Below are 18,904 nucleotides of genomic sequence, written 5' to 3' on the forward strand. Positions count from 1 at the left end.
AGAGGCTTTTTTGTTTGGTAAGCCTCTGCCCGCCGCTCGCCCGTCTGGCGAGCAGTGGGGCGCTAATCAGTGACAGAAGTTCGCCCAGGCCAGGGGCCAGGGGTCCTAAGCCTGGTCGCGAGGGCTGAACAAGCAGACGGGAGCCTTACGGAAGACGGCTCCCAGAGACCCATTGCAACCCCTCCAAAGACAAAGCCAGCCAGCCTCACCTGCCGCTCGCCAGCCGCCTAATGTGAGGCACCTTTATCGGGCTACAGTACTGCGGTGCCAGATCGGAACTTTGGGTCTCTCGGTACCTAGACCCCGAGCAGCCGGTTCTTTATTGGAGTGGGAGGGCGTTTCTTTTCCTTTTTTTTTCTTCCGTTACAAGCCGACTAGTCTTATGTGACGATGTTTTTTTTTACAATGGCATGTTTTTCACACAATTGATGTGGCAAATGCAGAATCTAACTGAGTGCCTAATCCGCTGGCTGCACAACTGGGTGGTAGCCTTCTTGAGAGCACCTTGGGCTGGATCGGCTAAGTACTTCTTATCATGGTCTCCCGATTTGGCCCAACAGCCCAGACTTCTAGAGCCCAATTCTTTTTGCTCCGGAAATAACATCCCACACGCTATCAGTTCTTCCTACAGGCAGCCTAAGCTTGGAGCTAGCTGGTGCTAAATTGGGAGGATATGGCATCCAAGAAGACCTCTCCCGCCCCAGTTACGGCTGGGCGTCAGCGTCAATTGCAGCTCCTGGGGATGGGTGCCAGTGCTTCGCAAAATCTTGACAAGAACATTTTGCTGTAATAACATTAGCCGTTGAAAGGCTCCAATACGAATCTTCTCTCCGGGTTGGAGCATGGCAATAGAAGACGAGCATTACGCGTCTATTCTGAATACAGCTCCTTGGCAGAGAGAAGGATTGGGGATGGGGGAATACTCACTCCTTCATTGCCCTGGACACATTCGGCAACCTTCTTAAGATTATTATGGTTCGACGCGCTAACGTAGCCGAAGGTCCGGATCAGGTCACCGGGCTGGAGGCCTGCGGTAGCGGCGGGACTGTTGTCTACCACAGTATTGACCTTTGCGAAGACGGGGCCCAGGGGCTCGGGAACCGAATCTCTCAATGTGGGCTGCGCGGCTTCTATAGCAACGGCGGGCTCATCATCGTCCGTCAAACTAGCAAAGTGTTCGTGGAGGCGTTTTTCGATGATGACCATCAGCTCCTTGAAGTCGTTCTTGAGGTAAATGATGCGCGCTCTCGTCGTGCGGACTACCCGTCGTCAGTTGTCTCCTCCAAGCGGACGGGCTGGGCGAGCATGGCCTTCTTACTTTGGGCAACATCAATGTCGGCTCGGGGAAAGCCGTCAGGCGTGAGGAGGTTCGTGTTCATATCGACGCCATGCTGGAGTTCCTCGTCAGCTAGGAAGCGGCTCGAGCCAACGCGCGAGGATCAAGACCAACCGAATCAAGAACGCCGCTGAGAGCCTTTAGCTCTCCCTCAATATCATCCTTGCGGCGCTGGAGCTCATTGAATGAGAGGTAGGACGTCCCGCCGTTTGCGATAGGCGCCGTAGTTGGCCCCGACGGGACAGTGGGCGCGTGAAGGTTGCTCATGTTTAAGGTATGGAGGGCGCGGGGTACTAGCGGCAGGCCCGGTCTTGGAGAAGCAGATCCGCCAGGTTCATCGTTTTTGGGGTCGACACATGCGTCTGCTGGTTTTGTATCTCGGTTGAAGAAGGTCGGCACTGCAATCAAGCTCTCACCAGTGACGCGTTCGGCAGGAGCTTTTTTAAGCTTGTTCTAATTTTCCAAGGGGCCGAGGAGGGGCTTTCAACCCAAGCAGCCACGGAATGCACAGCCCACGCGGGGTAACAGGCATTTGGGGTTGCTTGGCACCGAAGACCGACCCGTTCCGGCGGGATGAGCAGGGGAGCCCTGGCAGCATTCCGAGCCAATTTCAGGGCTGTCACTCGCACCCAAAACGGGAGCAGCCGATGACCGACATCACGAATGCAAGTCTCCATCCTGCCAACCTCGAACCTCAACATTTACTAGGTGATGGCTTCCATGTTTTATTGGACAGCAGCATCTTGGACGCTTTTGAACACGTGTTTCTATCTGTTCACGAACAAACATTGGATCTCTTCCAATTCCCCTAACGCGAGACATGCTGCTATACCAAGTTCGGTCTGCACACAGTCAATCGATTCTGAAGGCGGAAGCCGCGGGGCGGCGGAAACCTTAATTCTCGATCAGATGAACATGTTGCAACAGTTGCATATTGTGTGGACCGGGCCGTTTTTGGTCAATTTCTCCACAGGCATTGAGGCAGGCTTCTATCTGCACCCGTCTCTCCGCCTATTTCCAATTGCCTCCATCATGGCAAGATTTGGCGGTTGATGATACTACCATACATTTGTTACCTACTTTAGGTACAACATACTGCCAGTGGTTGTTGCCGAAAGTGCTGCTGCTTCCCCACTGAGGTACAGAGTACCTCCACTGGGTAATGGAAGGCAGGAGGAAGGATGGAGGTACCTTGCCTCCTCGGTTTCCTCCCGTCTTCCGCTCTCCAGCGTCAAGCACCAGGGCAGGCACGAAGCACCAGGCATGGGAGTTCTCGGGCCCGGGCTGGATACATCGAGTTCTTGCTGCTCCGGATGTTCCTGCCATCTCTGTAGCTCTCTTCTCCCCTCTTCCCTGCAAGTGGCCAATGACCTCAATCCGGCATCGAAGGCCCAGACAAGCCGCCGAGCTATGAGCCATTCCTGCCCTGCTATTATGCTGCCTTTATTCGGAGGCATAGCTCGTCGGCTTTCTGTCTGTTTGCTTCTTGTTTCTTGGTTTCGCCCCGATACTTCTCATCATTTTGCATCTTTGTTCTTCTTGCTGTTTGTTCCTTTGCTCTGCATCATGTTTTGATTGGGCTGGTAGCAGGCCCTCCTCGCTGTTGTGTGTGTTGGGAAGCCTGCCGCCCGGCTTAAGTTGTTTGGACCAGCCAGTTTTGCATCTTTGTTTTCTTGGGCCCCGGCATTGCATAATGTCACTCACAGATACCGATTCACTATCTTCCTGCCTCCTCGCCTCCGCCTCCACCTCCAGCCATGGCCACGCACCTCGGCCATTCAGCGAGGACTCGACGCCCTTGCCTCCTCAACTTGAAGGCGATGGCAACGACAGCAACGGCGGCACCCTCGACGTCTCTTTACTTGCGAGCAGCCGGGTTGCGCGTGTCGAGGCCGGCCATGGGTGCACCGAAGACGTGCTCCATCTGGACGAGATAGAGGACTGGCCTACTTTGGATAACATGCCCGCAATGGGTCTGCAGGACGTTTTCACGGACCATCAGCAGTTAGAGAATGGAGAATACTTCCCCCGACTTCCCATGTCCGGAGACTCAAGCCAGAACAGTACGGTTCCGGGATCAGCCAGGCCGTTTTACAAATGGATAAGGACTCTACAGAAACGAGCCATCCGCCGCCAGGAGGTTCTAGGACAGGGCTGTAACGGAGGCATCGTGCCATGCTACCTTGACGCCGACGATGTCGAGAGTTCTCTGACGTGGGGTCCGTCTCACCACAGACAGTCGTCATCGGGCTCGTCCTTTGGCTTCGTAGCAGCTGTCAAAAGCGCCACCGTATCTCTCACCAGTGCCAGCGTCTTGACTCGATCTCGGAGGAACACACTAAGATCGTCTCGCGGTCATTCGAGAACGGATCGCAGCAGCAGAGCTTCCGTCTCGGGTGCCCGGCTTTCTGAAGACAGCTTTTGTCCAGATCGGCAGGCCATCCTAGACCCCGCCGTCATGGAACGATCTATTCAGAGGCGGCGTATTCTAGAGGAGCTCATAGGCACCGAGGAAAGCTACATCGGAGACGTGCGGTTTCTAATGAATGTATGTTGTCCCAATTGCCCACTCTCCTACGGCCCTACTCTGACCACCTTGGAAGGTCTATGTCACTATCCTCGCCTCTCTTCCCACGCTACCACCAGGCTTGCGGTCGTCCATCAACCGAAACTTGACCGAAATTGTAGAACTCCACGAGGAGATGCTTGGCGACTTGCATCGTGCTGTGCCTCACTCCGAGTACACACAGCTTGAGAGTCTGCCCCGCATGCTTACCCATCCCAGCCCAGCTGCTCGTGGCCATCATCGATGGAGGAGCCTGGATGCGGTTCCAGAAGACAATAAGGACGGCGTTTCTTGGCTGAGAGATGTCCCCGGCATGATTGCAGACCCTCAGACAGCAGCAGAGGTTGCAAAGGTCTTCACAAAAAAGGTAAGAATTGGCTCGTCCAGCGCAATTACTCTGAAACGCGGTATTGTGTCTAATATTTATTATTTCAATAAAGATGAATCGGTTTTTTATCTACGAGGAATACGGCGCAAAGTACGAATTGATGATCAAGGACGTGGCATCTGCACACAGAACGATGCCGCGGTGGCAGTCGTACCAGAAAGGCCTGGAGGTTTTGGCTGCATCGTTGGGCTCTGCCAACAGCCAAGATGACCATTCAAAGAAAAGTCTCACTATTGGCGATCTTCTTGTCAAGGTAATAAAAGCCCCCTTACAGCAAAGTGGGACAAGATGACAAGAACTAACAGCCTCCAGCCGATTCAAAGAGTGTGCAAATATCCACTGCTATTTGCAGAGCTCTTGAAGCACACGCCTGTAGTCGACTGCCCCTATTCGCACATGGAGATTGAGAATGCCCTGATGAGACTTCGCGAGGCCACTGCTGAGATCAATAGGGCCACCGATGATGCCCGGATCAAATCGGTATTGGAAAAGACATGGATGCTCCAGGACCGGCTTGTGTTTGCAAACCAGGTAGGAATCAACAAATTGCCCAATACGAAACCTGCCTGCTAATAAGAAACCAGCAACTCGACGCAGCGTCGAAGAACCGCATACGGTCATTTGGCCATGTGCAGCTCTGCGGTGCTCTGCATGTCTGCTGGCAGACCAAAGAGGGCGTTACAGGTCAGTACATGGTTGCTCTCCTGTACCGGGAGTGGCTATGTCTCGCAACGGCGAGTAGGATCGACCAGATCTACACCATCCAGGCCTGCGTTGCCCTGGGAAATATCAAGCTAGAAGAGGTGGACAACGGTAGAGGTATAAAACGGCCTTCGATGTGGCTTCTTCTTTGATGTGATGCTGACAAAGTTAAAGGACTCCAATGCCACACCGCACCATATTCGTGGAAACTCGTGTTCATGTGCGACCATCAGCTCTACGAGATGATATTAACAGCGTGTACTCCCAAAGAGGAAGTCGAGTGGCGCACCCGCCTCAGTAACGACCAGGCCAGCGATAATCAGGAGCAGGCTTCGCCGGCAACATTCAATACACTCGCCCTGAACATCAAAACTCTGGGGACTGTTTTTAGAAAGCCAGGTATGCTTCTGCTCCTACTGTTTTTGAATATGCGAGCGGGCACTGAGAAGGGTTCGCAGGAACCATTGCCAGAAGAATATCAATACACAGAGCCACCACGGTCGGGCCGAAATCGCCCCTGTGCCAAGTCATTCTGAAAAATACGAGCGTCATCAAGGACGCACCAAGCTCTAGGGGTAGCACTCAGATCAATAGGTCACAGTCACTCTTGACGACAAACACGCGAATCCCTGTACTGGCTCCCCCGAGAGGCGAGAGAGCCCGGCTTGAGGCTCTTCTATCAGATGTGTGGACCCGAGATATCCTGCCATTCCCCGGGATAACAGCCCGATCCAGGAGCGAGCATCTTGTTCGAGCATCTGCTTCTTCGGTGATGCGAAAGTTGAGCGTTGTAAGCATTGCTAGTGGTTTTACGAGGCGCACAGCGAGTCTAGCGAGCCTACAACAAAAGATGGGCACTGACGACGAAGGCTCGAAGGAGGGAAGTGCAGGTTCGTCGGTCGTGCGGGACGAGTCTGGGGATACGTGCGGCTCCCCCTTATCCGTCATCCCTGACGAGACAGAGAGGAACAGCCCCTCGCTGAGTACAGCGGATTCAAAGTGGGAAGCAGACGTCCTTGGGACGGTGCGTCGCTTGGGCGTAACGGCTGTGGCTGCAGCACGGGTGGAGGGAGAGGCGGACAAAACACGTCCTTGTACACCGGCATTTCGGCACTCGTCGGCAAACAGTTCTCGGGCACCCAGCCTGATGGGCCCGAGCCTCGCTGCCATGGTGGCTCGCGAGTCTGGAAAGGAGAACATGCACTCGCCGCCACCGGAATCGTGCAGATCCTCGTTACGCTCGCGCAAGCTCTCAAGTCGGTGGGCAAGGGTTGGGATTTTACATCGAGAGTCTGTTGTCCAAAGCATACGCAGTTTCTTTCGCTAACGCGGGTGCGGGCATGCTGGATTATTTGTTATGGGACAAGACAGCGGAATGGCCGGGCCGCTGGCCGGTGGATGAGGCTTGAAGCATATGATAAGCTGTCTCTTGTTTGGGCTTTTGGAGCTGGACGGCCTTCTCGCATTGAATAGTATGGGGTTGAGCGGCCGTGCCATTTTTGGTGCACCCGACGGGAGAACTGTAGTGTAGAATATGCCAAAGACGCCTAGCTACAAGATCGCACCGCTATACTCAGTATGTATCAGTTCCAACACACAGCCTACGAACAAAAACAGAGGCTTCGAGGGATTTGATCCCGTTGATATTTGTCTATGCCAGTGTACCTACCTCCCATGAGAGCCCACGGGTTCGATTTCCAGGAGCAGACTAGTCTCCTACGGCTAATTTCGACGCACAAGTCATTCGTCGCGGCTCGACACAAGCCAAGGATCACCAGTAATCGGTTGACCGTCCGGGATGGAGTATACTATACTGTCTGCTCTTTGCCGACGCAACAACATCGGCAAAGTTCTATTACGTGTTCTGACATACAGCTACCCAGGTAGGGAAATGGCATCAATTAGCGTAACTTTGTTCAATGGAGTGAAATCCTCGGTACAAGATGGGTAAAGATTAATCTTCTGGCACCATTTAGAAGCTTTTCACTAACAATTCAGCGTTTCATCTCGTTCCTTCCCGCTCTACACGAGCTTGAAAGACAGGTGACGTAAGAGCCAGGAACAGCCAGCCCCGCCAGGCCTAATCGACAGTTTCACAAAGGGCACTGTGTGAATGCGATGTCTTGGCTCGATGAGCAAACCGTGATGGCCTTGAAGCCCCAGCCGCATTGCTGCCTCAAGCATGGCCTATATCTATGGCAACACTGTCGTGGCTGAGAATGTATGAGGATAATCACCTAGAAGCGCCGGAAATAGTGTAGCTAGTGATCATAGCTCTCTTCCGTCTCTAGAGTAGGCTGCCTTGGTGCCTAAAGTACGTAAATGTAGGGTGAACGTAGACCAAGTGTGCATTCACGCAGGTCAATCGCGGGGCAGGAGCTACCTTATCCGCCCTAGCTTGTGGATCCCCAGATGACCAAAGTGTGGGGCAGTCACCAATTCGGCAGCAAGCTGTCAGCGCATTTCCGTCACTTATGACGTAGCGCGTCAGGAGAGGAACAGAGGACCGGCTTATAAATGAAGAGCAACCGTTTGTTCGAGACTGGACCAGAACTAAACCGCAATAACTTCAATCGCAAATCCCAAAGACCAAATCCAAAAGACCCAGGTAAGCTGCACACTCCTCTACTTCATCCGTCGGGAACAGCAAGACATCGCCCACATCAGCGGGACAGTTCAGCTAATCCTCGGTTCTCAATTTGGCCAGCATCCAACAACAATCAGCAAAACTCGCACACCTCGACCATCCGTCAACGTAACATATAACAGCAAAAATGACGCGCCAGGCTACCGCAACCAAGATCCACTACCAGGGCTCTGAGGACGACTTCATCGTCTTCGTAGATAGCGCCGAGGATTACCAGAAGTGGTTGGACGACAAGAGCACGGCTCTTGCCAATGTCGTTTCTTCCTTCCAGGTCTTTGTGACGCACAAGTAGGTTTGCTCCGTTGCAGCCTTGTAGCCTCTGCCCACAAAGACAAGGCTCCGAGCGCTGACCAACTGTTCCCCAACACAAACAGGCACGGCGCACAAGGCCCGTTTGATACCGCGTCAAAGGGCTCACTTGAGGCCGAGTTCGGTAGTGAGGACGAGGAGGTCGCAATTAAGAAGATTTTAGAAGAGGGCACTCTCCAGGAGTCTCAGGTACGTGGTGCATGGTCTATTCGCAACGGTCATGGCAATTCGCCAATCGAACCACCACTTCCCCTCTCCCCCTCCATCCGAGCATCCTTCCACATTTGAACGGCGCAGCAGCGGCACCGTCTATCGGAACTTCGGGAGCACACCGAAAGGAACCGAGCCTTAGCCGCGGCCGGGGGCACCAAGGCGACCGTGAGGCGGGTACCTTGCCGCAACTGCGCCGCAGGCCCCCTCAACGCGTCATGCTGCACGGCGGCTGCCAAAACCACTTCCCTCACCCCTCTACCAGTCGGGCCCAGTGGGCCGCACCGCAAGTTCACAAGTTGCCAATTGTTCAGTGCATCCTCGCAATCTGCCCTTTGATGGAGGCTTTGAGGGCGCGTTGGCCTTGTTGGCTGGCCTCAAAGTGCACTGGCACAGGGACGCTTGTCCGATGTTTGAGCAGAAAACAGGCACCGCGCGGCTCCGCAAGCCGGTTGCATGTCTTAGAAATCTTTGAGGCGGCTAGCCTTTCCTTGGACCAAGCCCCATAACAATCTCATATGATTGATAAGAGTGATACAAAATTTCAAGGAAGCTGACTCATATATCACCACTTGTAGATGGGAGAGCGCAATGGCTCAAGAAACGACGCAGATGGTGCTATGGTCGCCCACTAGAGGGGAGAAAAACGACTCGAGATGACGTTACTCTGCTTTTCCAACCGTCGCTGACAGCTGTCATTGTCGCCAAAAAACCCCGATGGGGAGGTCCGATCCCGAAGCATTAGGGGAAATAGGACTTGATGCCGACTTCTCCGGGTTGCTTATTCTCCGCTGGGAAAGCTTATTGGCGTTTTTTTTTTGCAGCGGACATGAAAGTTGGGGAGACCTCGAAGATGGGCTTCTCGAAAGAAGGGTTTTGGGATGAGCGTGGTAACTGGGGCCAGATGAAGGGGCCACGGCTTCTTTACCTGGCTCTTTCTTGTCTACGGCGATGCAGTTAGACGAAAATAGCTAGGTTTGCCAGGAGTCTAGGCCATATATTCTTGCGTGCATCATCAAATCTTTCGCTACTGGTGAAGTTGGAATATTGGGCGCTATCGCCACGTGAGGCCAGCCTGACATTTGGGTTTGGCGCCCTGAATTGCAGAATCGACTGGCTGAGAATTGTCCCGAGATACGCTTTGGACCCACCTCACCCCCCTGGTGCTAGGATTGACAGGACAATCGAAGAAGCCAAGGTCCAGATTTGGCGCTTCCCGAAATCTCCTTTTCTGACGTAAAAATAGGAACAGCTTATCCCTGTCTCGGTGAACGCCTGCTCACGTCCGTCCTGTTCTGGAAATTCTACTGGCCTTTGAGCAAAGATGATGAAGCCGGGGCCGAAACCAGACCTAATACGCGTGTAACAAAACCTCCGCGCTTGCTCGGTCAGTCAGTCAGTCAGTCAGTCAGTCACGGGAATGAAAACAGTATTGGTTTTGTCAAGAGGTGTTTTGGCGCGATCAATTGACGGTTGCAAGTATATGGCAATTCGCGGACGTGGACGTGGACGGAGGGAGAGTGGAACGCCGGAGAGGGCTGTTGCCGAGCTGCCGAAACGCGTCCCCCGCCGCCGCTGCCGCTCTCGCGCTTCCGGTATGATAGATATTTTTGTATATATGCTGTGATACGATGCGAAACTGTATTTACTGGCTGATGTTTCTTCTTGGGTTGATTGGATTTGTGGGGGGGGGGGGGGGGGGGGGGGCCAGGTGACGTTAAGTGAGGTGAGCGTGAGGTAGGCAGGCAGGCAAGTGGCCAGGCACCGGAACTTTGAGTTTGGCCTCACTGCTGCATTTACCTCGTTTCTTCACTTGTTTCGGGTTGATTAGTATTTTTTGTTATTATTATTCTTGTTCCCGATGATCGAAAGTTCCTATCTGTCTTGCACATGTTTTTTATTGACCGGGAATTTCACCTGGAAGTGTCAAGTGGGTTGGGGCACGCACTTAAAGCGGCAGTACTGTAATAGATAAGGTAAGCCCGCAGCACCGCAGCCCCTTGCCTTAGGCGTTTGAGTATGGTGCGGACGTAACATGGGAGCTCGGACGAGATGTTTTCACTGCGTATCTATGTACAGGTCTTCGTGGAATAGATGGCCCTAAAAATATGGAGAAAGCCTCGTGGCAATCGAGGTGTGCGACAAGCCCTTGCTTTTTTGTTGTGTCGGCCAAAGTTCCCGCAAGGGTAAGATTTGTTAGGTTTCAATGTGTGTTTGAGGAAAGGGGACTAGCGATACGCATTTTTTCCCCTTTTCAACATGTACACATCAGGCTCAAGCAGTTTCTTTCGTTTAGTTCATGGTGGTTGATTATACGTTCGTGTGCTTTTATGTACATTACTAAGTATGTACATATACGTATGTAAATGGCCTGACCGAAGACAGGCTGGCTTACAGGCAGACAGGCACCTTCGCCTTCATGTTGCAGCCGGGCGCGACCGAGGCAGACAGCAGAGCTCTCAGACCACAGACACGCATGGCCTTTCCCTCTTTCACACATGCCATGGGGATTTCCAGCTTTGTTTCTTGCTCTTCTTGGTGGAGGTAGAAAGTATTGTTTTGTGATGATATATCTCTCTCTGTGCTTTTTTCTTGCCTCCTTCCCTTGTCTGATGGGTGGGCGAGCATCTCGGTCCTCGTTCATTTCTGAGAGAGAACCGGTGAAGCACCCCCCCATCCTGAGACACGAGACTCATCTCTCCCAGCCCCGTCTCCCCCAAAAAGCAATGCTGCCTCCCCATGCTGCCAGATGAAAGTCTCCAAATATACATCCATCATCCCGTGGTCGCCGTAGCTCGTGATCTTGTCCACCGCGTTGTCGCTGTCGACGAATTTCGAGATGTGCGGGAAAGTTATGTTCGGGTATTTGTCGTCTCACTCAATAGACACCTTCGTGAAAAGGAAGAAACGTTGGGGAAAATGTGAAAAGAAGAAAAGAAATACAGAAAACACTCTTCAGCTTCTCCGACTCTCTCCATATGTCCAGGCCATCCCCTCTCGGCCAGATGAGTTATGCAGAATTTTTTGCTGAAATATATTGTATGAAGAATTTGAAGGCTCGCCGTCTAATAAAAAGTAAGATAAAATAGGACAATAGAAAATGTCGTATTGATTCATGTATGTACGGTTTCCGTTCCTTCTCCGGATTAAAGTAAAAACAACCCCTTCGCCATTGCGAAATATGTTCGGCAGTACCCCGGGGCTTTGGAGATAGAGGGTTGGAGATTGGCATATATATTCAAGCCCAATCAAGGGCGAAAGGATGCCTGGCCAGGCTATGTTGCCTCAGACACGCGTTGGTTTTCCGCCGCGCTGAGGTAGAGTCCACGGCTTTGCGCAGATGATCTGGAATGCCGTGTTAGTGAGTGCCGTGAAACCAGAGGGAAAGAAATCCCAGACGAACCTCTCCTTCACTGTACGCCCAAAAGTAGACTCCCAAACCAACCACCTGGTAGATGGCGGCGTTCGTCCCTTGGTACAGTAGAACAGCAGCCAGAGCCGTCAACGGCAGGAAGGCCAGACGAGCCTCGAGACTGCGGTGGATGCTAGACCCGGCGATGAAAGCCACAGGCCATTCCCAAGCAAGGAGAATGAGCCCAAAGAGCAAATTGATAATCTGCAATATTGGTATCGGCTTGACGGCGGGATCCAGCGTTTTGGTGAGGAAATCCCACAGGATCTTGGGCCAGAAGAAGCCACAAACAGCAGCAGCAACCTGATCTAGAGGTGGTGTTAGTACGATGATTCCACCCCGAGATTCGTCCCCCGCACGGGGGCCGCTAGAGAAGCTTACAAGTCGCAGCCGCTAGAATGATGAGTCTGGCCAAGTGGTTCTTGATAAGTCTGCCCATGGTTCCTGGTGATGAAAAGAGTAATCGGTATCGGTGTCGGTGATGATGATGGTGGTGTTGGTCGTGTATGGCGACCTATCGCGTGGTCGTGATAATCGGCGGCTCTCTTTAGCAACGTCCCAACCCTTGCACAATCCTTTCTCTCTTGCCGTGTGTGTGTCTACACACACGCTGGTAACACTCCACGCTGGTTCTCGAGGTCGAAGTCAACAGCGACGATTGCGGTCCGGTAGCCGAGGTAGCCTCCCAAGTAATATACAGTAATACAGTCAAGAAGAAAGGCGAATCCAAGGAAGGTGAGGCAAGTATCCGGACCTGCGGTTGAAGCTGAGAAACGAAAAAAGAGTCGATATCAAAGAAGGCGATCGACCACCGAGTGCACAGCGCTGGCGTGGAGTGGAGAAGAGAAAGGCGAGGGAACCCAAAACTAGCTCGGCCGGAGGGCCTCGTGAACTAATATTGGGTCCCCGCCGAGGCTGGTGGCGAAGATGGCTTCGTGGGGTGAAGAGGGGGGCCTGGTACTCGCCCCGAGGGCTGGTACCGGGGGAGTGGGAGCTTGTGTGTCAGGTGTGAGGGGAGGAGTGTGTATCGAATGTTGCTGGGTTGATGCTAGCAGTTCTCGTTCGAGATCCAGGTTCTGGTAATCTGGTCTATGATAACAGCGGGCATCCGAGCGGCATCGACCTCTTTCCAGGGGAAGTTGCAGGAGGTCGCTGCAGCAGGCCAGGCCAGGGCAGAGCGTGAGAGCGGGCCTAGGGGTCAAGCAGGACAGAGGGAAACTATACGGGAGGGATCGCAGATCAAGCTCTCAGGTTGCGCGGGGGCACGTCTCAAGCGGTCGCTCGGGAGGCGGAGTGAGTCGTGGGAGCGGGTGTTGCTACAGCGTAGACAGTATTCGAAGAGCTTAGTCCTTGGGGCGACGCAGTCGCATTGAGGTCGAAGCGGAGATCAGACAAGCCGGTGCCAGCCCCAGGGCAAGCTTGCTTTAGGTTGTTTGAGGCGGACGGAGTGGTCTGGCACGTTCGGGAGCAGAGTCGGCTGCTTGATCGACAGCCATCCGGGACCATGCGAGTTTAAGAAGCGACAGGGCAGGCCGGGCGGGCCTTGGGGGGGGACCGGAGGGGGACGGTCTGGGTTGTATACAAGTGCGGGCGGGTGGGCGGTTGAGTACGCAATGGCACTAGTATAACATTGCATGGGCTTGTCTGGAGGGTGGAGTTCCACGACACGAGTGGAAGGGGAGCGCCAGGCACGACCTTAGGCGTGGAGACTGGAGAGAGCCAAGAAATGGCCAAGAGAGAGAGCGAGAACGAAGGGGTGTGTGGGTGTGCACGCAGTAGGTACTGTCAGGTAGGGTAGCGATGGTGTGGGGAACCGCCCCGGGCGTGATTGCTGTCTCCAGGGCCGTGCCTACCATGGCCGAGACCGCCCTTTCACGTCTCTACACAAGCGTCTGAAAGCCAGTCCCACAGCTGGCGCTCAATCGAGTTGCTGCGTGCCCGTACTCCGTATGGCAATCTTCAGCCTGCCGAGGCGTAGACGTAGCGTTTACTGATACAGACGGATAACACAGGAAACACGGGAACTGCCCATGCACCGTGGCATAACCGGGAGCTGGGAATTGGGAAGAAACGAAGGGCACCTCGAGATCTGGCAGCTTCCTTGTCTGCATGTCGGGCCTTCGCTTCTGGGGTAGATGTGAATGTATCCGTATCCGTGCGGATACGCAGAAAACAGAGGAGAAAGAGCAAATGCCCCTTGTTGTTGCCAGTCTCCTATTGTCTTAGGCTTGTCCATTTGCCATGGATTACCTGCCGCGGCCCGCCTGACATGCCATGCCATGCCATGGCCGGCCACTGGGCAAAGGCAGCGAGCGTCTGGAGCATTGGACCTGGGGCGACTTGGACGCTGTATTGGGCGGCGAGCCCAGCATCGGGTGCTGTCGCGAGGGCTCACCAGCCCACTTGGCAGCAATATGGGCAGTTCAGTGGAGGGCGAATGTCGTTGAATCCGAACCTAACTTGCCCAGAAGAGAAAAATAGTGCTTTCGCCGACCCGTCCCGTGTGATTGGCGAAGAGTGGGCGGCTACAGCCCGCACTGGGGCCAATCACGCCCTAACCCGCGAACCCACTGCGTCCGGGGCAGGGGTCCCTGCAGCCAGGGTGTGCGGGCCCCGCGCCAGGGATCTTGTAGCGACTCTGTAACCCCTCAGCGCTTCATTAGTGTCGAGTGACCAGCGAGGCCCCTCACGTCCCCCGCCACCAGGTGACTAGGGGCCGAACAAACTTTGCTCACTTCATCGCCAAGCACACATTGAAGCCAATCCGAGGCCAGAAAAATAAAGACGACCCAAGGTCCCAATAGCCTCAAGATGCACCTTGAGCGGCGCGGTGGCCGGAAAATGCCCGCGATGCGAAAGCTTCCAGATTCGCAATTAGACCTGTTCCGAATGCGTATTCTGTCATCCATGCTGAGCAGTGTATTTAAATCGGAAGAAGAATTGCAGACCGACGTTGCCGTCCGGCAGGCAATACACTCGACCTAGGTCACGTCAACCATGCCCCTCTATTCCGTTAAGTTCCCAAGGTTGGTACCTCCTGAGGTCGTCAACACAGGCGACAGCAAAAATCCTCGTATTACAGTACATGCTGTCCCTCCCCTTTCCCTCCCTTGAGTACAGGATGAGCTTCATTTAAAACCCTTCGTTGTCGCCAAGGGAAAAACCAAGCGCTGCCCATGGTCAGGCGTCGCAGGTTTTGACAAAGGTAACCAAGAGTCCCATCGCATCTCAAATCTCGAATCTGAGACTGGCGATCAGGCCGGCCCCTCACCACTGGTGGGCCTGCTGAGGCGCAAGCGGTTTGAGAGCGCTGGGCTGACGGGAATTATCAGACCAAGCTCGGGCCAGGGTTGTAAGACCAGGGGTGGCAGGTGGGGCCGGCGCTAAGTGGCTCGTGCTTCTTGCGGGCCACCCACTTTTGACCGACATTCCCACTCGCGACTTGACTACCCGCCCCGCCCCCTCAAAAACCACCATTTTTCCTAATAAACTTCAAGCAGCTGAGCCGTCGTCGAGCGGCGCAGGCTCGCTCAGACTGAAGCCCAGCCTTAGATTGTTCTGGTGATACATTTACGCCTCGATCGCGATGCTCTCTCAGGGCAGTTCCTCATGCAGAAACGTTAAAACGCCTTTTTGGGCTGCCCGATGCTCTGACATGTCAAGAGAGCCTCAAGTGGCTAAAACATCAATGTGACTAGACGGGAGCTGGTGGTGTGTTTGTGAATCTGTCGATCTCGCGCTCCCATATGTTTTGGCGAGGTCGAGATGAAATCCCGAACCCTCTCAACTCCCTTCCTCACCCTTACTCGCGCTTCAGTCCCAATTGCGGAATACGCCCCTGGAAAGAACTGTTTGCGATGACAAGCACATCGTCCAATGTTCCATATGACAAGTGTCACTATGGCGTGGACACGTCTGCGACTAAGGTAGTTCGTGATTTCGGCGAGTCACTCACAGTCGCAGCAACACATGCCGCTGATGACACCCCACGCGCAATTGACTCGAGCGAGCGAGTGAGAGCGAAATCACACAGGCGCTGAGTTTGACCATGGAGAGTTTCTGCCATCCCGCCGTCAATTGTCGACGCTGCACACCGCGCAGATGGTTATCTAGCGTGAGCGGCAGCTCGGTAGTAGTCATGTCAACTGTCAATTCAACTCACGATCGTCTTCACTTTGCCATGATTACCCGGCCCGCTCTGGCCTCGCTGTGCATATGCGCATCGAAGGGGATCAGGACGAGCAATATCAAAAGACTGCTTATCGCTCAACCGGGCGGCAGGGTCTATTCAGCCATTGGATCTCTACATGCGGGGTGGGCCGAATCACGGAAAACGATGCCTCCAATCAAGAGCCGCTCATGGCTAGCGTCCACCGTTGTCCAAAGTTCACGAAACTGATCACGAAGATCGCCCTGCATGATGTCTTGCTGCGCTAATGGCTGACCGCAGCACCATCATTATGCTCACAGAGCCTGGAAACTCGCTATGAGAGTTTATAAATCAGAGCACTACCCACAGCTCCCAGCGCAGGACGCGGATTGCTGACCAGACGTGATAAGCGGTCCGGCCGCAGATTTCCGCTTCGACTCCCGATCCCGATCCCGGATTCACGACATGGTTGCAAACACCTAATCTATTCCAGGTTGTATCTTCCTCTCTCGGCCCCGAGCCTCCTATCTAACACTAGCGCGATGCTCTTGTCAGGCTTGGCCCCGGTTCTTCAAGTCGCAATCGTGATTGCCAAGGTCATAGCAACTTCGCGTCCACGCCTGCATGGCTCGGCGTTGCGATAACCGATATCGAGCGTTTGCTATGTTGTATCTTTGTCGTGGCAATGCTTTCAAAGGGCCACTAACAACTTGAAGCCCCCCTAGTGACTGGTTGCAAGAGTGCTTGAATGTCGGTAGTGTGGTCTATTTTCGTGGCCAAGTACTACTCTTATGTTCGGCAAAAAAAATCAATGAAATGCATGGCAGAAATTACCTTCCTAGTTCTCTGCGGAGTATCCCTTGTCGAGTTGCAGCCGTACCGGCCTTTTGAAAGTTCGGCTTCACCGCCGCACCTTTGCTTGCCTGCCCTGTCAGCCGCCCACCCTCTGGGGTCTGCCTGCCAGGAAGGAATCGGCCCCCGCATTGTCGTAAGCCACGAATTAGGCCGGGCCGGACCTCACCTGGGGCCCAAGACGTAAACCTGCCCGATGAACGTCTTCGCCCCGCACCGCGGGCATTTGCCTCTCATCCCATTCCACCGCGCCGCGTCGCGCCGCACCGGGTTAATGCCAACGTCGTTGCACAACAATTAAACTCCGTAGGAAACAAACATGTGCCGTACGTAGCAAAGGAGAAAATATGCAACTCTCAAGCAATTGGAGCCGTTTATTCTCGGGTTCTCTTCGCTGCCACCAGGCAACCCCCCCAAGTTTCAACCTCTAGACTACGATAGCCTGTCCCTGCCATCACGCATCAATCACGAACTGAAAGCAGGGCAGCAGCTGGGTGTGCTGGCTCGTTAGCTTGTTGCTGGCTGGCTGGCTGGTGGTGAAGTGTTGATGCGACCTTTTTTCCGACTTGACTGCTGGTGCCCAACTCTGGTCACACACAGAAGCCCATCACCATCACGCAACCATTCACCATTCACACACTCTAACCACCCCCTCACTACCACCACCACCACCTTCCGCCCGCCTCGTTTCTTGGGGGTTGTTTCGAGACACCATCGAGCCTTTTTACTCCTCCCAGCTTTCGTCTCCACGTAGACGGGCAGAAAACGGAAATGATACCTTCATTGCGGTTGATAACCCTTACCCGTCAAGAAATCCATGCCTTGCCTCGCCCCGCCTCTGAATGGGGCTGGCGACGCCGTTGCATCGCTGCATCGCATCGCATCGCATCAGACGGAAATAAAATACCTTGAGCGCTCAGACTCCATGTGTATTCGTATCCATCAGCGTATGTACTGATAAAATCAGTGAATTAATAATCCAACTCTCAGCGCGGGGTTGGCGACGAGATCTATTTCGTGTCATTTCTTCATCACCATTTACATCCTTCTGAAGGGACATGGCTCCCTTACCTGCTTTTGACAGGCGTAACAGTGAAGTGATGTGTGTGCATGTGTGACAGAAGGGGAGCCGCTCTCCCCCTCTATTGCTGGCATGCACCTCTGCCAACAGTGAACACATCACAGCACATCACAGCACAAAGCAACACAGGCGCAGGAAGTTGATGACAGCGGCATTCTTATTACACGCGATATTGGAACTGCTATCCGTACTTTTGCAATAGGATACAACTACGGAAAGGTTGCCGTTACTAGGTAGTCTGTTTGCTCTCTCTCATCAGGAGTGACTGGCTAGCTGGCAGGCAGACAAATGCCCTTCTAGGTCTGGCGTTGAACAGGCGCCAAGCTTTTTTACTTCCAAGTTGTGACGAAATACCAGCAGCGAATCCGAGGAAGGGCGACGATGTTTTCTACCTACACTATACACTAGTATCCCTCCCGCTACTCCAGAATTCATGGTATCTGCACGAGGGACTTGACATACATGCGTTCATACATTAGCTTCCACGATGCGCCAATGCACGACTGTCTGCTATTGTGTAGGGACAGAAAAAAGACCTCCTGCGTAAGTGGACGGGCACCACTTTTAATGCTCTTCTCGAGCTGCACGCAGCAAATCATAAGTTGTGCTTTTGCTTTGGTTTGGTTTGCTTGGGTGGGTTTATTTCGGCCTAGTTTATACATATTCCCGGGCCATGATTTTGCTACTGCATGTAATGCTTGCAAAAGGTAAAAGCAAAAGAAAGAAGGGAAATGCGGGCTCGGCTCGGCCAATGCTGCAGCCGCATCACACATCACATACATGCCACGGCGTCCATAGCGTAAAAGAGAACGTTCCTTAAAATAGCAACACATATCCACTTCTTCACCACACCACGCACCACACGGTCACTCGAATTCGGTTACCAGCCAGCCAGCCAGCTGGCAGGGAGGAGTGGCTGGCAGCCCAAGCTCTCTCCCTCGTCATGAACGACCCAACGAGGTTACTCAGATCCAATGTTTCCCAATCCTCGTCTCCTTTTTACATATGTACGGGGCAAGTGTTCCTTCAACGCCTGGACTGCTAGCCAAGGAAGCTAGCTAGCTGCTCGAGAAGGCGGTTAGCGGCCGCCCTCCGGACGGTTAAGAGATAGCCCGTCCCCGGCTCTCCATCTCTAAATAGCACCACCGCGCAATCCCCAAGTCAGTCAGTATCGCCGAACCACCCCCCGGCGTAGCAAAAGAGACGGACGAATGCCGGGCAGGGCAAGGCATCGCGGAAATAAGCCAGGGA

At 53.7% G+C, this 18,904-nt stretch overlaps 4 protein-coding genes across 4 annotated transcripts; 2 read left to right on the forward strand and 2 right to left on the reverse strand.

Annotated features, from left to right (window-relative positions):
* Nucleotides 1-393: 393 nt before the first annotated feature.
* B0T26DRAFT_56231 (uncharacterized protein) lies at nucleotides 394-1,834 on the reverse strand. Its single transcript, XM_060435582.1, has 4 exons — nucleotides 1,451-1,834; nucleotides 1,319-1,391; nucleotides 928-1,259; nucleotides 394-784 (listed from the first exon to the last, which is right to left on the reverse strand). The coding sequence occupies exons 1-4, from the start codon at nucleotides 1,601-1,603 to the stop codon at nucleotides 659-661; spliced, it is 684 nt and encodes a 227-aa protein (XP_060303016.1). The 5' UTR covers nucleotides 1,604-1,834; the 3' UTR covers nucleotides 394-658.
* Nucleotides 1,835-3,029: 1,195 nt separating this feature from the next.
* Nucleotides 3,030-6,319, forward strand: B0T26DRAFT_736899 (uncharacterized protein; the record flags this gene model as incomplete). The annotated part of the gene is made up of 8 exons (XM_060443380.1): nucleotides 3,030-3,340; nucleotides 3,422-3,884; nucleotides 3,940-4,269; nucleotides 4,343-4,543; nucleotides 4,579-4,821; nucleotides 4,875-5,109; nucleotides 5,167-5,391; nucleotides 5,451-6,319. The coding sequence occupies 8 exons, from the start codon at nucleotides 3,030-3,032 to the stop codon at nucleotides 6,317-6,319; spliced, it is 2,877 nt and encodes a 958-aa protein (XP_060303017.1).
* A 1,459-nt stretch (nucleotides 6,320-7,778) lies between these two features.
* On the forward strand, nucleotides 7,779-8,784 carry B0T26DRAFT_611076 (ribosome maturation protein; the record flags this gene model as incomplete). The annotated part of the gene is made up of 3 exons (XM_060435900.1): nucleotides 7,779-7,927; nucleotides 8,014-8,137; nucleotides 8,737-8,784. Coding segments are annotated over 3 exons (321 nt in total), but the record flags the coding sequence as incomplete, so codon positions are not given.
* Nucleotides 8,785-11,443: 2,659 nt separating this feature from the next.
* On the reverse strand, nucleotides 11,444-12,009 carry B0T26DRAFT_746093 (PRO41 protein; the record flags this gene model as incomplete). The annotated part of the gene is made up of 3 exons (XM_060444654.1): nucleotides 11,444-11,503; nucleotides 11,562-11,878; nucleotides 11,952-12,009. The coding sequence occupies 3 exons, from the start codon at nucleotides 12,007-12,009 to the stop codon at nucleotides 11,444-11,446; spliced, it is 435 nt and encodes a 144-aa protein (XP_060303019.1).
* Nucleotides 12,010-18,904: the final 6,895 nt, after the last annotated feature.

Source organism: Lasiosphaeria miniovina (genome assembly GCF_030549165.1).
Source record: "Lasiosphaeria miniovina strain SMH2392-1A chromosome Unknown B0T26scaffold_1, whole genome shotgun sequence".
NCBI classification, from domain to species: domain Eukaryota; kingdom Fungi; phylum Ascomycota; class Sordariomycetes; order Sordariales; family Lasiosphaeriaceae; genus Lasiosphaeria; species Lasiosphaeria miniovina.

What these genes read in the sequence shown, in the direction of transcription:
- B0T26DRAFT_56231 (XM_060435582.1), bottom strand. Translation starts at nt 1,603, where the DNA reads ATGAGCAACCTTCACGCGCCCACTGTCCCGTCGGGGCCAACTACGGCG. An exon ending in CGACATTGATGTTGCCCAAA is followed by an intron (nt 1,260 to 1,318) that starts GTAAGAAGGCCA and finishes GACGACGGGTAG; the next exon opens with TCCGCACGACGAGAGCGCGC. An exon ending in GTGTCCAGGGCAATGAAGGA is followed by an intron (nt 785 to 927) that starts GTGAGTATTCCC and finishes ATGTTATTACAG; the next exon opens with CAAAATGTTCTTGTCAAGAT.